Consider the following 16,956-nt stretch of genomic DNA (forward strand, 5'->3'; position numbering starts at 1 on the left):
CTTTGTTGATCTTTGGTAGATCTTGGGGTTTTCTTCCTCTGGATCTTGGCACAGTAGGCCATCTCTGATGTACAGTCATGTAGACTTGTCTGTTCAAGGGAAAAGGGACTGATGACCTAGTAGTTTGGTCCTTTTAATCATCCACCCAACCAACCAACATTTTATAGCAATTTAAAACAGCAAAGGATTCATTTTTATGTAATTAAATGTTAAGACTTACAGTTCTATTGAATTTATCAATGAAAATAATCAAGATTTGAAAATATAAAGTAAATGAGTAGGTAATGGGTCTACTTACCAAGAGCCAGCAGGAGAACACACATATATATAAAGCATATTACAGTTTGTTACATTCCATCCTGGATTTTCCTTTGTTTTGATATTACAGTTTGTGTAATACCTTTTATATGTGTGTTCTTGCTCTCCTGCCTTCTCATGGTGAGTATATTTAATATCAGTTCCATTGATTTGTTTGTTACAGCTCTTAAACATAGCAAAATGTTTCAGGCGAAGAAAAGAAAGTGTGAAGAAAATCGCTTGGAGGTTATCATCGAGTCTCAATGTGTTGTTGGGTGAGTTTATTTTTATTACATGTCTGTTACTGTAAAAAAATAAATAGGACTGATAAAAATCTTAAGTGAAGTGTGTGTGTGTGTGTGTGTGTGTGTGTGTGTGTGTGTGTGTGTGTGTGTGTGTGTGTGTTTTGCCCAGTGCACCCTTGAAGGTTTCAACAGTAATTTCCTGTAGAGCTGCTGTCACAACTGCGTGGATTGACTCAGTGCTGTCAAAACCATGTCCTTTGAGAACAGAAAGAAGTTGCTCATAGTGAAATCGGAACTGTAAGTTGGCTGGATTGCAATGTTATGCTTCATCAGGAATTCGTGGACACAGAGAGGCATGTGGCTAGGCACATTGTTGTGACGCAAGAGTAAGGTAGTGGTGCTGTCTTTTCACTTCCAGAGATCCTTTTCCTCGATCTTTCTGGAATGCCCATGTAGAAGGTCCCATCAACACTCAACAAGCTATAGCCCACACACGTATCACATTTTCATCAGTCTTTCCTTTTGATGGTTTATGCTTGTTAAGCAGTGCAAGTTTCTGCATCTTTTTTGTTGTCTTGTGTGCAGAACTTGATCACCCAACATCGTTCGAAAGTATCCGCCATGACATTGAATCCAATCAGGTGTCCTAAATCAGCAATTCTGATGCCAACAATTCATGTTGCAGTGCAAAGGCTGAGAGTGTTTCCCCCTCCTCCCAGCCTATCTTAAATGGCTCAAACATGTTGTGGCTGGTTGGGGTGTAGTAAAAAATTATATTTCACAGCTTTTGGGATAGACCTCATACTTTCTGTCAGATATCTTTGTATACAGAACATTTAGGCACAAACGAAGAAGTTGACACTTTCAGTTTTGATAAGGCTGTGTAAAGGCACCATACCATTGGATGCTTTGAATCTAATATAGTATAATTGCTGATGCCAACAGTGCTTAGCAGCAGGCTTGGCAAATGGAAGTGTCTGTCTACGGTGACACATGAGCAGCCATGTAGAAAAATGGTTTTTCCCTTTGATTTGGTGGCTTGCAGTATTGGCAGTGGATGTGTGTTTTGAAAAGTTTATACTATGGAAAGTTGATTTATATAAATAAATAATGTTTAAATGACATAATTTCTTAGTGGAACAAACCTTATTCATTATAGCCAATTTTTAGTAGTTAAGAGTTAACCAGAGAGGAGGAGGAGGAGGAGGAGGAGTATCATTGCTACAAACAGCTGTGTTGGCTTAGCCTGCAACTAAGGATTGTTGGTGTCATTGATTGTATGACATTAGATTCAAAACATGAAATCGTACAGTACCACAGCATACCTCTGACACTCGCCCTTGTTGTTCCCTGGTCAGGCCAGTTTTTATTGGTACTTCAATAGTAGCTTCCTAGGTCTCTAGTGATGACAGAGCATGAGTCTTCGTTAATGGCACCAAGATGTCCATCATGGGCTGTTTTGACTGTTTTACATATATACTACTACAGGGATGAGTTGTGGCTGCATGTAACAGTGATCCAGTGCTGTTCTTCACCACCACCTACAATGTTTATGATTGTTACTGGTATGAAGATTTCTTTTGTCAGCCTGAGCAGTTTTTTGCCATCCACAAAAGTTCATCATTTAGCTGTGCATCTAGACAACAAGAACAAGGGGATAACAATGTCTTCAATGGTAAACAGCAGCCTAGAGCAACTGCTTGTAATGCCTGCAACAAGTCCCATCCAAGAACAACATTATGACTATATTTTGTTGGCACAACAGATTCAAAGGGCTGTGTTCCTTCATTAATAGTTACTCTTTTGATACATATTCCTGTTGGCTCATTTTTTTTATCTGGCTACAATAAGTATTTGATATTAAATAAACTTTGGAGTCGATTAACTCTTGAATAGCTCGGCTGTTGAGACATCCTCACATCTTGGTAACTCATCCGTGGGTAGGCTTCGAGCTAGCAAAGACACATTAATTTATTGTTGGCTTCGGGTCCACAAAGGATGATGTCTCATAAGAGACTATAGAAAGACATTTTCAAAAGACTTCATATAAGATAATGACAGATTATAAATTGAAGATAGATTTTCTCTTCTTATGCAATGCTAACTTTGCGTCACGGTATCTTCCAACTGGTGTCTCTCTTGAAACTGTAATTGGTGATAAAGTGTCCCTGCTACACATGCACTGACATCATACTGTCAGCTGCTGTGCCCCCAACAAAGCTCACAGCTCAATGAATACATCAGACAGAAGAAGCAGAAATACAAACAGACAAATGTCATTTGTAAAACATGGTAAAACACGAGTTTAAAGAATAAAATCGTATGTAACATTAGTAATACAAGAATCGTGCTACAACTTGGCACATTGACTTATTCGTACATGAATCAAAGGAGCAGAAATTTTTGCGTGGTGTCATTCATGCATATGTAAGGGCTTCAACTCTCAAAATTTCTGCGCTCTTTCAATATCCAGACTGTAATCATGCACAATCGACTAGCATGAATAGGGGTGTTGTAATAGGTGTTGTCTTGCACCATAATAGTCATCGAACACTCTTCTTCTTCTTCTTCTTCTTCTTCTTCTTCTTCTTCTTCTTTTTCTCCTCATCCTCGTCCTCGTCCTCCTCCTCCTCCTCCTCATCTTCTTCTTCCTCTGCAGTAGCCTACATTGTACTGAGGGTGTCCACAGTGGAAACATATTGACGTGATGTCCTCTGTATGCCCGATGTCTGCTCTTTTGCTGGGCGTTGCACGTGGCACTTTATGTCTGCTCTTCTGTGAGGCATTAAGCCCCTATTACACGATGCTCCTAAACCATACACCTATGCACCAGTGCCCAAAGTGTGCATATCTGTAACTACAGGCTGTTTCACGTAGACCTATTACACCATCCACGCAGGATATACCTGACTCACGTGTGCAGTAGACAGTAATAACATGCAAAACACAGATAGAACTGTCTAATCTCTTGTAAAGTTGTTAGTTCTGCCGCGCGAAACACAAGGGGGACTTTGAGACATATTGGGACGTCATTCCTTTATGTGAGCTCAAGGTACCTATTTAATAAGAAATTGTTTTTTATCAGTATTTATTAAGTAATTGTTATTCTCTTATGTAGGTTACTACTGTTCTGAATTACAGATTCAACTGTTAGTTTTACATTACGACACTTAGTTACAAAGATATATGTATTTCTACAGCATTTTGCACATGGAGAACCCACTTATTTTTGGAGCTATTGCCCTGACAGTGACAGTAAATCTTTAGATTAGGGCAGGACGGCGATGGAAACGAAAAGCCTGAGTTTGTTGAGTTTGACCCTGGCCGAAAGGAAGGGATGAAGGGAGTGGATTATGATCACTGCTTATGAAAGAACTGAGGCTCGAAGAGCCGCAAGTATTTTGAAACTTCAGGAGGATGGACATGGTCTATTTCGAGAAACAGCTGTCTTTGATAGAAGATGGAAGTAACAAGCGTGACACAGTCATGAGGGAGGCTGTCTCACATTCTCGAAAGTAAGAATTAGATCATATGTTTATACGTTTTGTGATCATACCATCCCAGATTACGAATAAAATAACCGGTAAAAGACTTGTTATGTTTCAGACTTGTTATGTTTCAGACTGGTTGTAACAGTAAGTTTCCTGGCAACTTTCTTCCCTATCACTGCGTTTCTTTTTTGTGGTGTGCTGAAATAAGGCAAGAGATGCAATCAAATCAAACATGAACTTTCATAAGGCATTTTGATACAAATTGAAAATCACTGTATAATGTTATGCATATGACTCAGAAAGAAACGATTGCTGGCGTACTTTATTATGATACAACGAGCCATACATACACCTTTCCTCACTACATCCCAAATTAATACACTTAGCACCTCTTTGCATCACTTCATTTCTAGAATATGAAGCAATCAACAAAAAAAATGCCTTCACAAACTACTAGTATAGAAGAGTCTACAGGCAAAAAAAAAAAATTTCTTTCTGCATTTATGAAACCTAATACTGAGAAAAATGCGGGAAAATCCCCAACAAGAAATTCTGAAATTGGCCACTATCCATCTAACAATAAAAAAATAACAAACAGAAAGCACTTGCAGTATCCCCTTTTGTGCATGCGCAAGTTATCGCTGCCTAGTGCACATGCGCGGATTGGCGGCAATTTAGACTGCTCTCTATTCTGGAGTGCAGATAATGTGTGTGGTAATTTTCGTAGCTTAACCCTTTCTGTCACTAGATAGATGTCGCACTAGACCAGTACCTTTCACGGTAAAATAAACTTAAGTTGCAAAGGAAATGCGCCGTATACAACAACAAAACACAGTGCTCATACAAGCGTCTGCCAACAGCAAAATGTGTCAAAGACTATAGGAAGACTATGCAATGCTTCATAACAACAAATTGCCTCCGATGAGTGTGACGTCACAACTGTTTAAATTAGATTCCTTTGAGCAGTTGCAGGCGGGCTCTTGTGCATGCGTAGTTGAGACACGTATGAGTAGTATCTTCTCCCACTTCTTGTTACAGAAGTGTGGCTTGGCGCCACTACCTAATATTGCACCAGTTCAGAAATATAGTAAATCCAGGTCTGATGCACAGAGTAGTTTGAGTTGTGGTTGGGAGGTGGGTCGCCTCCACGTGACCTGTGTTTAGGTTCAGTGATTTTGTTGTTTCAGTGATTTTGTTGTTTCCTCTTTGTTTATTGCTCTCACATTAAATGATAAAATGGATATTTGTGATCGTGAGATATCAAATGAATTAAAATATGTTCGCATAATTACGGATGGCTAAAATATGTCATTAGATTCAGATTTTATTTCCACCTTCCTGACATTCATGCATTAATCGCCTTGCAGAACAATGAAGTTATTTTTGTCGGTTTGCTAAAGAGATGTGGCTTTTATTAATCTTTTCTGCTGAGGCAATCAGTTTATTTGAAACGAACTGTTTAATTTCACACTGTTGGCTGGTTTCAACTGTTCGCTCATTAAAAGTGCTCGTATGACATTATGACATAATAAAGTACCAAACATGAGATAATACAATACTGGTACTGCAAGAAAATTTACATCCGAATGTGGACATACGAATGTGCACTTTAAGCCGAATTATGCATTTTAGTATTGTTCACGAAATTGCGATGAACTTGAAGTATCCTTTGATGTCTTGTTTCTTTTATGACCTAATGTAAGATCCTTTAATGTTTTAGACGTACGAACATGTGGCCTTCCTGCGTCATCGCGCAGTAACGACTTTTATCTGGCGCTCTCTTGCAACTGCTGAAACGAAACTACGGTATTTCTAACAGATAGCGGGAAAATATTGCGAACGGTGGTTTGAAAAGCGTTACATACATTAAAAGCAAATTTCCTTTTACGTAAGATGAACTATGTGCAAGAATGTACGATGAATTTCTTAAATAACAAAGCGTTTGACTCTCATTTAAAAATCAACTCTTTGAGGACGGCCATTTAGAAGAATTTCGAGCTCAGAAGATCACACATTTACGTTGTTATTAAAAATTTTACTGGCACATTTGTGTGATGTATATTACAGTGTATCACGCGCAGAAAACGTTATACGTGGAAGCATAGCTTCTTTTCCAGCTTATTAATCTTCGAGACCAATATTATATGTGAATGCTATGTATATTAATTTAAACCAATAACTTTTCTTATTTGTGTTTTCGCACTACTTAAGAGTGATCTTGCTATTGGCTGACTACATCACGTGTCCTATGCTGTCACCAGCTGGCGAGATTACGTGACATGAGTGATGAGTGGCTTACAAAAGCGCATCGCAGTCTGGATTTCAATGCTTCGGAAAGTAACATGCGGTATTTGGTGGAATTTGAATTTATACCGTCGTAATACGAAAACATGCAGCGTACATATTGCTGCACATCTAAGGAGTTTCAAAACGTGTGGCCCCCCCCCCCCCCCCCCCCCCTCCCTTGAGTTTCGTTTTCTAAAATGGCGGGAAATTCTACTTCGGTATATATAAAACCATAAACGTTCAAAGGATTGATGAGTTTTACAGTGCCAAGGCATAGTATATGGTCACTTCACACGGAAAAAGTGTATTTTCACCCGGGAAAAATGTATTTTTAACCGGGAAATCTGGGAAAAATCCGGAAATTTTTTTCCTTGCCCACGTAGATACCCTGTATTTACCTTCTCTGCAAGAACACTGTGTATGGTTAAAGATATTCTGATGTTGAAAGTTCTTGTAGGATGGGAATTCGCTTTATTAGATGAGAGATTTCAACAATGTCTAAGTAACCTTTCATAATGTTTCTCAGATCAAACGATTTACTGATGGAAGAAGTGACAATCTTCCCATCGTCACACTCCATCAAGTGGTTCAGTTTCATCAGGCTGCTTGGCAGCTTATGGAGAGATTCTCTGAGGCCAAAAAAAGTATCCTCTAGTGGTTTAATGCTCTTTGAAAGGTCACTAAGATTGTAGAACATGAATTAGTGGTGTCTTGATGCTCTCTAATATCAGCAGCAAATCACAACATTTTGAATAGTGCTAAAAAAGAAAAACAGCTAGACACCGAATTTTCATTAGAGGTCCAGACTTTAAAATAGTTCACAGCAACACAAACATCTTCAACACTTTCAAGTGTGTTCTGTATCATTGCTGTATTCTACAAGGTACTTGACACTTATAAACCACGAGTTCCATGTGGTGGTTATAAGAATAGGAAAAAGCTTAGCTTATGTGGATTTACTTTCATCTTCCTGATTTAAGATTTGAATATAATAGCATATTTTCATTTTCGGGTACTGAGGAAGATGTGTTTTGTCAGCACAACACTATGGTTCAAATCACGAGGTCCACACACTGCCCACCAAATTCAATTTATGAGCTCAGCACTGCTTGTGTACTAACACTTCTGAAAGGGTTGCATTTAAACACTTGCACATATAACAGCCTGAATCCGAAGTTACAGAAAGTACATTTAGGGTCTGAATATCAAGTTTCTGAATTACACGTGTAATTGCTTGTGAAAATTCCGAAGCATTTGCATTTTCAGCAATGTTCATTCCCCCAACAAACAACTCCTGAACTGCTCAATTGCTGCAATAAAGCACTTTCATCAGAACTATGAAAACACACTTGTCTTATCTTTCTGTCATGTCATCACAAAGAACTGAAACACTCTTAATCTCTCCCGTTTTCTTTTAATCTCTCTTCCTCCTCTTCGATGAAGGTTCAGAACCTCTGTGAAAGCTTCCAGCTGAGGGGAAAGTCCCTTAGTACCTTAAAAATATCAACAGGTCTAATATTAGAGTACTACTTAACACCAATTATGGAATTAAATTATTAATTTCCTTGTCTTTGGAATGAGTAAGGGATCCAGCATGTATTACTTAAGTGTAAATATCATTGAATGAGAGAAAGAGCATAACCATACGGTTAGTAATTATCCAGAGGTACTGAAATCGATTTGAAAAAGTTCCTATGGATGTTTGATCATCATATGTGCCAAATGTGTTCCACCTGCAATTGCATTTGTGTTCAATGGTTTCAGCTCATTAGTCTTCATATTTTGCTATGCCTGATATCAGAATAATAATTAACATACTAAGTACAGAAAGTGTATTCAATTCCAGGTCCCATGTAAACATAGTCTCTACATCTACATCCATACTCCGTAAGCCACCTGACGGTGTGTGGCGGAGGGTACCCTAAGTACCTCTATCGGTTCTCCCTTCCATTCCAGTCTCGTATTGTACGTGGAAAGAAGGATTGTCGGTATGCTTCTGTGTGGGTTCTAATCTCTCTGATTTTATCCTCATGGTCTCTTCGCGAGATATACGTAGGAGGGAGCAATATACTGCTTGACTCTTCGGTGAAGGTATGTTCTCGGAGCTTTAACAAAAGCCCATACCGAGCTACTGAGCGTCTCTCCTGCAGAGTCTTCCACTGGAGTTTATCTATCATCTCCGTAACGCTTTCGCGATTACTAAATGATCCTGTAACGGAGCGCTGCTCTCCGTTGGATCTTCTCTATCTCTTCTATCAACTCTATCTGGTGTGGGAGCAGTATTCAAGCAGTGGGCGAACAAGCGTACTGTAACCTACTTCCTTTGTTGTTGGATTGCATTTCCTTAGGATTCTTCCAATGAATCTCAGTCTGGCATATGCTTTACCTACGATCAACTTTATATGATCATTCCATTTTAAATCACTCCTAATGCGTACTCCTAGATAATTTATGGAATTAACTACTTCCAGTTACTGACCTGCTATTTTGTAGCTAAATGATAAGTAATATTGTGAAACATATGGATATTGGTTTGACGGCGGCTGTTCTCATTGCTAACATTTGCTGATTGACAAGGTCTCTGTTTCATTCTTACCATAAAAAATAAGAGTTTTTGGGGTGGGGTGGAATGGTGGGCTGTAGGCAAACATGAAGGAATTATCTTCCCTGCTAGCTACATTTCACTACGTAAAACCATGTCTGTCTATTTTTAATAACACTAGGAAAATTGTTGCTCCGATGCCCCACAATTGAATTGGCTCCAGTGTAAGTTAAATTGTATTTCCTTTCCTCAAAAAATGTGTAATATTACACAAACTTGGTACATATTTGTTCATTCACTCTCTCTGCTTTGGATGATCAACAAAAGCTTGTTTTTGCTGCCACACTGATGTCTGAGGGAGTAACATTTCTTTTGACGCCTGTCATTGTTGGCATCTTCTCCTTTTTCTTCTTATGGGGAAAACTGTTATTAATATGTTTTAGGCACATGTCCTTTCTTCGCCATTCAGTTTGCACTTTGCAGTATTTGCACGTAAGTATCTTTCTAGTTTTGTCTAACATGTAAAATCCTTCAAATGAAAATTATTTTTCTCAAACGAAAACTGTCACTACTATATTAAGAAATTGCAGGACAAAAACAAATCTCAAAATATAAGAGTGGGCACCAGTGATGAGCAGCAATTTCCAACACACAATACACTGCCAGATGAAAGAATGCGCTGGACATCGTTGGATGTCTTACTTCCCTGCACAGGAAATGGAAGTTAGCATTACATCATGCAATATAAGATATTGATGTATACTGAAGTTGGTTTAGAATCAGTTGTCAACGATTTTTGCATATCATTGCATAACTCAGATCAGATTTTCACCATCGACTACAAATTATCGATTCCACACAATTTCGTCAATTATTTTGCACTCTGATCAAAATTTGTAAAAATTTCACAATTTTGTGCTTTGAAAAAACAGGTGTACAAGCTATACTGATTGACTGTGATTGCTAGTTTTACATTGATAACTGACCAAGTAATTTGAGAACATTATGTGAACCATCATCTGAAAAAGAAACACTGACTGTTTCATGTGACATGGAATGCACTATAATGCATTTGACTTTGACTACTAGCCTTGGGCATTGTTACCACATATTTAGTTTGTAACAGTGAAAAACGTCTCATGTCCTTTATTTTCTCCCCTCTTCATTCCCCTTCAACTCTTCTGCTGGGAGAAGGAGCCCCTGGCTCTGAAACTTGCATAAGTGAAACCTTTTGTGTGTGTGTGTGTGTGTGTGTGTGTGTGTGTGTGTTCTCCTGCCGCTGCTTGGTGAGTAGAATTTTTTATTCATCTAATCACATTTAATTGTCTCATATGTAGTTTGTTACTTAAATTAATTATCTGTCATCATAACTTCCAGTTGCTCTTATGCACAGCAGATCCTGTATTGTGGAGAGAGTGCACGTCCAATTAGAGATTCGTGTTCATACTATTATCCACTTAGCAACTCTGATATGTTCTAGGAGTGATAAGGCAAATTTGTAGTTGTAAGATACTGACTCAAGTTATTTACAGAAAAATTGGGGAGATTGGTAGAAGGAGACTTCAGGGAAGATCAGTTTGGGTTCTGAACAAGTTGTGAAACTCGTGGTGTACATGACGACCTATCTTAGAAAATAGGCTGAAGAAAATGTTCATATCATTTGTAAATTTATAAAAAAGTTTGACAGTGGCGATGAAAATACACACTGATATTCAGATGGTAGCAGGAATAAAATACAGTGAGCAAAAGATTATTTGCAGCTCGTACAGAAACCAGACTACAGTTAAAGAGTCAAAGCATATGAAATGGGAGTAGTACTTGACAAGGGAGTGGGAGATTGTCAGAAACTGTTCCCCACGCTGTACAGTTTCTAACTGAGCAAGTTGTGAAGTAAACAAGGGAGAACTTTGGAAGTTAAAGGGGAGCAAAAAAATCTTTTGGGGTAACCAAAGTCCAGTCTTCATCTATATCCACCTATTTATTTAATTTTATATATAGTTTTGGCGTTAAAACACTCAATATTATTGCCCCTTCTCGCACAAGGGTCCGTTCATCTCAGCAGTCAACTCTAAACTCCTTCAACAAAATAGCGTGGATACACATTTTTCCATTGATATGCTCCAGATGATAGCTGCTAAAACCTCAGTCAGACACTCAGTGCAGGTGTCATATCCAGGTTTTGGTAGCTGTAGTCTAGAGTATACCAGTGGAAATTTATATAATGATTCCAAAATTAGTACATTATAACATTTCAGTTTTGTAACATACTTTAATTAGCCTCTTCTAGTCTCTTGTAGTTTCATCTAAAGAATTTCACAGCTCCAGATAAGTTCATGAAAGCATGTTTTAGAGGGGAAATAAGTCATTGGACCAATTTTAATGTTATCATTTTTGTTCTAATGTTGGAAAGTAGTTCATAGAAACACCCAAAGGTAATGTTGTTTGATTGTTAATTTATTTCTTCCTGACGTTAACCCTGAAAATAATTTTCAGATAATTCTGAAGAACACATGTTGGATGCAATCCTGAAAGCAAAATTTATAAACAAACACCATAGAGAATTGTGTGCTCCTCTTTTAGGGTAAGTATAATCACAATATTTTAAATTATTTTTGTTCTCAACATAATCTGTCTTTAGCCCCATCCACTCCATGTAATTTTTCTCTTAAGTTATCAGTATCTTTTAGAAATCAAAATTTCTCAGGCATTCTTCATTCACTGTGTATTTCTTGTTAGTTAGCTATTTTTTGTTCAGAGAAAGTAGATGCAAAGCGCAATATTTTGATAATAAGGTGCCATGCCATATTTACCAGAGTATTAGATGACCTTGATTATAAGACGATTCTCTTTTGTGTAAGAGAATTCTGGAGAACAATTTGTTTTTTTAAATATTCTGACTAATCAAAATTACAAACTGTTTTATTGACATAAATTACCTACTTAAATTAACATTATACCTATTCTACATTTATGCTGTTTATTGATTGTCTGCATTTTGATTATATAAAATAAACAAAAACAAATGGCTCATATTAATTTACAGACCATTTTCTTTTCTTCATTTTGCACTTACTCACTCGATCATCGGTATTTTCACTATTTTAATCATCATGATCCTCATGGTGCAGCTGTGAAATTTATATCTTCATTGTCACACATATTTCTTCTGAATATGTTGTGATTTCCGAGGTTGTAGTTACCGTGGGACCTAAAAAACGGCCTTTTTTTTTTTCCATGCCCCTCACTGCATATGGGGGAGGGGGGGGGGGGGGCTGTCAGCGGTGCAATTCTCCGCTCTTGAGCCAAGCAAGTTAAAAAAAATTATGATGAAAAATACAAAGAAAATGTTAGACTGTTTTACGTTTTAAATTAAAAATAAAAGATGGGCAGTTGAAAACAACAGGAACATATATACATTTTAAAACACTTTGGAGGAAGGTGAAAACCTTCGGATAAAAACACTGAAGCTCTGCAGTTTCAGGGTAAATTCTGAAGGACCTGCATAAGGGTGAGAGGTATTGCTGGAGACAAAAATATATTCCATAGGATTGAGGGATGTGGGTAGGAAGGTAGGGGTCCGTTAGAAACAAAAACTGTGAAGATGAGAGGGAGGAGCTGAGGTGGATAGGGGAAAATACAGTTGGCAGGAAAGACAGAGGGTGAGGAGTAGTGTCTTATGTGAATAGGGGAGTGGTTGCAAGAGGAAAGAAATGGGAATGGATGGAGAAATACAGGAGAGAGAGGAACCCTGGCGTGGAGAGGGAGTGATGGGGAAGAGTTAAAGCTGGTAGAAGGGATAACTATCAGGGGAGATCTTGTTGTCTCGGAAAGGGAGTTGGTTGAAGTTGCATTGGAATAGGATATGGAGTGTGTGTATGTTGACGATCAAAGGGGAATCAATGGGGTTACTGGAAACTAGTTTGCGGAGGGTATATGAGATGTGAAGGAGTCCAATGTAGGTTAGGAGGGATGGGTATTTGTTGAGATAGTAGGTAACCCATGTGGGGGAATGTAAATGGATGCAGAAAGTGAGATGGAGTGTGTGGTGTTCAAGGAATTGGAGGCATTTATAGAACTTTGGTGGGGTACAGATCAACACAACATTTGCATAAAAAAGGATGGGTCGAATCAGTGCTTTTTTAGGTGTGGAGAACAGTGGAGTGGTGTAATCCCAGCATATTAATAGTTTTAGTCTAGTTAGGATGGTTAGTAGGTGAGGATTTCATATTAGTTGCCAGTCAAGGGCCAGTCAAAGATATTTTGGTGTGTTAGTAAGCTGGGTAGGATGGTTGTAAATGGTAAGGTAGAAGTAGTGGAAGCGGAAAGCGTAGGCCTCGAGCTTGAAAAGGAGACTGGAATGCCATACATGGTCATAGGCTTTTTATAGGTCAATGTAGACAAAAATAGTGGATTTATGAGAGTTGAGTTGGTGAGATAGGAAATGAGTGAAGTGCAGGAGCTGGTCATCAGAGGAGAAATTGGGACAGAAGCCACACTAGTTAACTGGAAGAAGGTGGTACTGGTTCAGTTGTTGATGGAGATGCTGGGAGAGGATGGGTTTGAAGTCCTTGCAAAATACTGAGGTGAGGCAAATGGGCCTGTAGGAGAAGATATCAGCAGGAAGTTTTTGGGGTTTTGTGGAAAAGTAGGATTTTAGGTGTTTTGCATTGTTGAGGATAATAACCTGTGGAGATGATAGTGGTGTAAAGGGTTGCAAGAGTAATGAGAAAGGAGAGGGGCATTCTCTGAGGTGTCGATAAATGATGCAGTTATGATGGGGGGAATGTTACATTTTTTGTGGAGTACTTGTTTTCTGTAGCTTGCTGTAATTGGTATACTTAATTCTGTGTTTGGTATGTTGTCCAATTACTGGAAGCTAGGAGCCAGTGGTGGGACAGTGGTATTGGTAACTTCATGGACAGTATGGAAAAGAGAGTACTTAAAATGTGGCTTATCGGAGATGGAGATGATGTCAGACAGATAGGATGCAAAGTGGTTAGCTTTCCTCAGGTTGTCAAGTAAGGGATGGTTATCGTGGAGAAGTGTGCAGTAAGGTATGGTGTTAGTGGAATGTTTTCTAATATCTGGAACAGTTAATGGGGAGTGTAGTGTTGAGTTTGGAGTATATCTGGCACCAGTTCCAGCACGTTTTTGCATTTAATAAATTCCTTATATGTCTCTGTATTTGCCTGTGGCATGTGAATGTATCCCAGTGACAACACTTCAAGAGGGAACGGTACATAATATGGGATTCTCGGAGGAGTAATAGGTCTGTTGGGGGTAGGGAAGGTCAGGTAGGATACGGTATTGGTAGGAGTGTGGGTGGGTATAGTGTCTGACAAGGTGGGAAAACAGCTGGTTTTATCTGAACACGTTTTGGATTTTTTTTCTATACTGACGTGAAAATGTTACAGTGTGTCTACCTTCTAAACATATTATCTGCCCGCCACTCTCTAATTAGCGGACACACTCCCTTTTATTCCCGGCATACTTCACGGTGAGTGTCGACAACATTGCAGCACAAAACACACATTCACGACAGCTCTCGTCCCACCATATAATTGGTACTATTTCCATGACGGGAAACTGTAATTTATTCTCATGACAACAACTACAGTCAGTTTAATATGATTTTTATTTTGTTAAGACATTTCATTCTCTATGAATTTTCCATCTTGTTTCTACATCTACATCTACATCCGTACTCCGCAAGCCACCTGACGGTGTGTGGCGGAGGGTACCCTGAGTACCTCTATCGGTTCTCCCTTCTATTCCAGTCTCGTATTGTACGTGGAAAGAAGGATTGTCGGTATGCTTCTGTGTGGGCTCTAATCTCTCTGATTTTATCCTCATGGTCTCTTCGCGAGATATACGTAGGAGGGAGCAATATACTGCTTGACTCTTCGGTGAAGGTATGTTCTCGAAACTTCAACAAAAGCCCGTACCGAGCTACTGAGCGTCTCTCCTGCAGAGTCTTCCACTGGAGTTTATCTATCATCTCCGTAACGCTTTGGCAATTACTAAATGATCCTGTAACGAAGCGCGCTGCTCTCCGTTGGATCTTCTCTATCTCTTCTATCAACCCTACCTGGTGCGGATCCCACACTGCTGAGCAGTATTCAAGCATTGGGCGAACAAGCGTACTGTAACCTACTTCCTTTGTTGTCGGATTGCATTTCCTTAGGATTCTTCCAATGAATCTCAGTCTGGCATCTGCTTTACCGACGATCAACTTTATATGATCATTCCATTTTAAATCACTCCTAATGCGTACTCCCAGATAATTTATGGAATTAACTGCTTCCAGTTGCTGACCTGCTATTTTGTAGCTAAATGATAAGGGCCCTATCTTTCTATGTATTCGCATCACATTACACTTCGCTACATTGAGATTCAATTGCCATTCCGTGCACCATGCGTCAATTCGCTGCAGATCCTCCTGCATTTCAGTACAATTTTTCATTGTTGCAACCTCTCGATACACCACAGCATCATCTGCAAAAAGCCTCAGTGAACTTCCGATGTCATCCACCAGGTCATTTATGTATATTGTGAATAGCAACGGTCCTATGACACTCCCCTGCGGCACACCTGAAATCACTCTTACTTCGGAAGACTTCTCTCCATTGAGAATGACGTGCTGCGTTCTGTTATCTAGGAACTCCTCAATCCAATCACACAATTGATCTGATAGTCCGTATGCTCTTACTTTGTTCATTAAACGACTATGGGGAACTGTGTCAAACGCCTTGCGGAAGTCAAGAAACACGGCATCTACCTGTGAACCCGTGTCTAAGGCCCTCTGAGTCTCGTGGACGAATAGCGCGAGCTGGGTTTCACACGATCGTCTTTTTCGAAACCCATGCTGATTCCTACAGAGTAGATTTCTAGTCTCCAGAAAAGACATTATACTCGAACATAATACGTGTTCCAAAATTCTACAACTGATCGACGTTAGAGATATAGGTCTATAGTTCTGCACATCTGTTCGACGTCCCTTCTTGAGAACGGGGATGACCTGTGCCCTTTTCCAATCCTTTGGAACGCTTCGCTCTTCTAGAGACCTACGGTACACCGCTGCAAGAAGGGGGGCAAGTTCCTTCGCGTACTCTGTGTAAAATCGAACTGGTATCCCATCAGGACCAGCGGCCTTTCCTCTTTTGAGCGATTTTAATTGTTTCTCTATCCCTCTGTCGTCTACTTCGATATCTACCATTTTGTCAACTGTGCGACAATCTAGAGAAGGAAGCACAGTGCAGTCTTCCTCTGTGAAACAGCTTTGGAGGAAGACATTTAGTAATTCGGCCTTTAGTCTGTCATCCTCTGTTTCAGTACCATTTTGGTCACAGAGTGTCTGGACATTTTGTTTTGATCCACCTACCGCTTTGACATAGGACCAAAATTTCTTAGGATTTTCTGCCAAGTCAGTACATAGAACGTTACTTTCGAATTCATTGAAAGCCTCTCGCATAGCCCTCCTCACACTACATTTCGCTTCGCGTAATTTTTGTTTGTCTGCAAGGCTTTGGCTATGTTTATGTTTGCTGTGAAGTTCCCTTTGCTTCCGCAGCAGTTTTCTAACTCGGTTGTTGTACCACGGTGGCTCTTTTCCATCTCTTACGATCTTGCTTGGCACATACTCATCTAACGCATATTGTACCATGGTTTTGAACTTTGTCCACTGATCCTCAACACTATCTGCACTAGAGACAAAACTTTTGTGTTGAGCCGTCAGGTACTCTGTAATCTGCTTTTTGTCACTTTTGCTAAACAGAAAAATCTTCCTACCTTTTTTAATATTTCTATTTACGGCTGAAATCATCGACGTAGTAACCGCTTTATGATCGCTGATTCCCTGTTCTGCATTAACTGATTCAAATAGTTCGGGTCTGTTTGTCACCAGAAGGTCTAATATATTATCGCCACGAGTCGGTTTTCTGTTTAACTGCTCAAGGTAGTTTTCAGATAAAGCACTTAAAAATATTTCACTGGATTCTTTGTCCCTGCCACCCGTTATGAACGTTTGAGTCTCCCAGTCTATATCCGGCAAATTAAAATCTCCACCCAGAACTATAACATGGTGGGGAAATCTACT

The 16,956-nt window shown here is 39.3% G+C and overlaps 1 protein-coding gene across 11 annotated transcripts in view; it reads left to right on the plus strand.

The window, feature by feature from the left end:
* Nucleotides 1-16,956, plus strand: part of LOC126268079 (uncharacterized) — a 422,439-nt gene that overhangs the window by 275,274 nt on the left and 130,209 nt on the right. For all 11 annotated transcript variants that reach the window (XR_007549078.1, XR_007549079.1, XR_007549077.1 and 8 more), the window contains 2 exons: nucleotides 508-572; nucleotides 11,355-11,442. Coding sequence is in view for 8 of the 11 variants with exons in the window: in XM_049973545.1 (XP_049829502.1) it covers nucleotides 508-572; nucleotides 11,355-11,442 (153 nt within the window). In the remaining 3 variants the exon portion in view is untranslated. The remainder of the gene's footprint in view (nucleotides 1-507; nucleotides 573-11,354; nucleotides 11,443-16,956) is intronic.

This window comes from Schistocerca gregaria, chromosome 4, assembly GCF_023897955.1.
Source record: "Schistocerca gregaria isolate iqSchGreg1 chromosome 4, iqSchGreg1.2, whole genome shotgun sequence".
Classification (NCBI taxonomy): domain Eukaryota; kingdom Metazoa; phylum Arthropoda; class Insecta; order Orthoptera; family Acrididae; genus Schistocerca; species Schistocerca gregaria.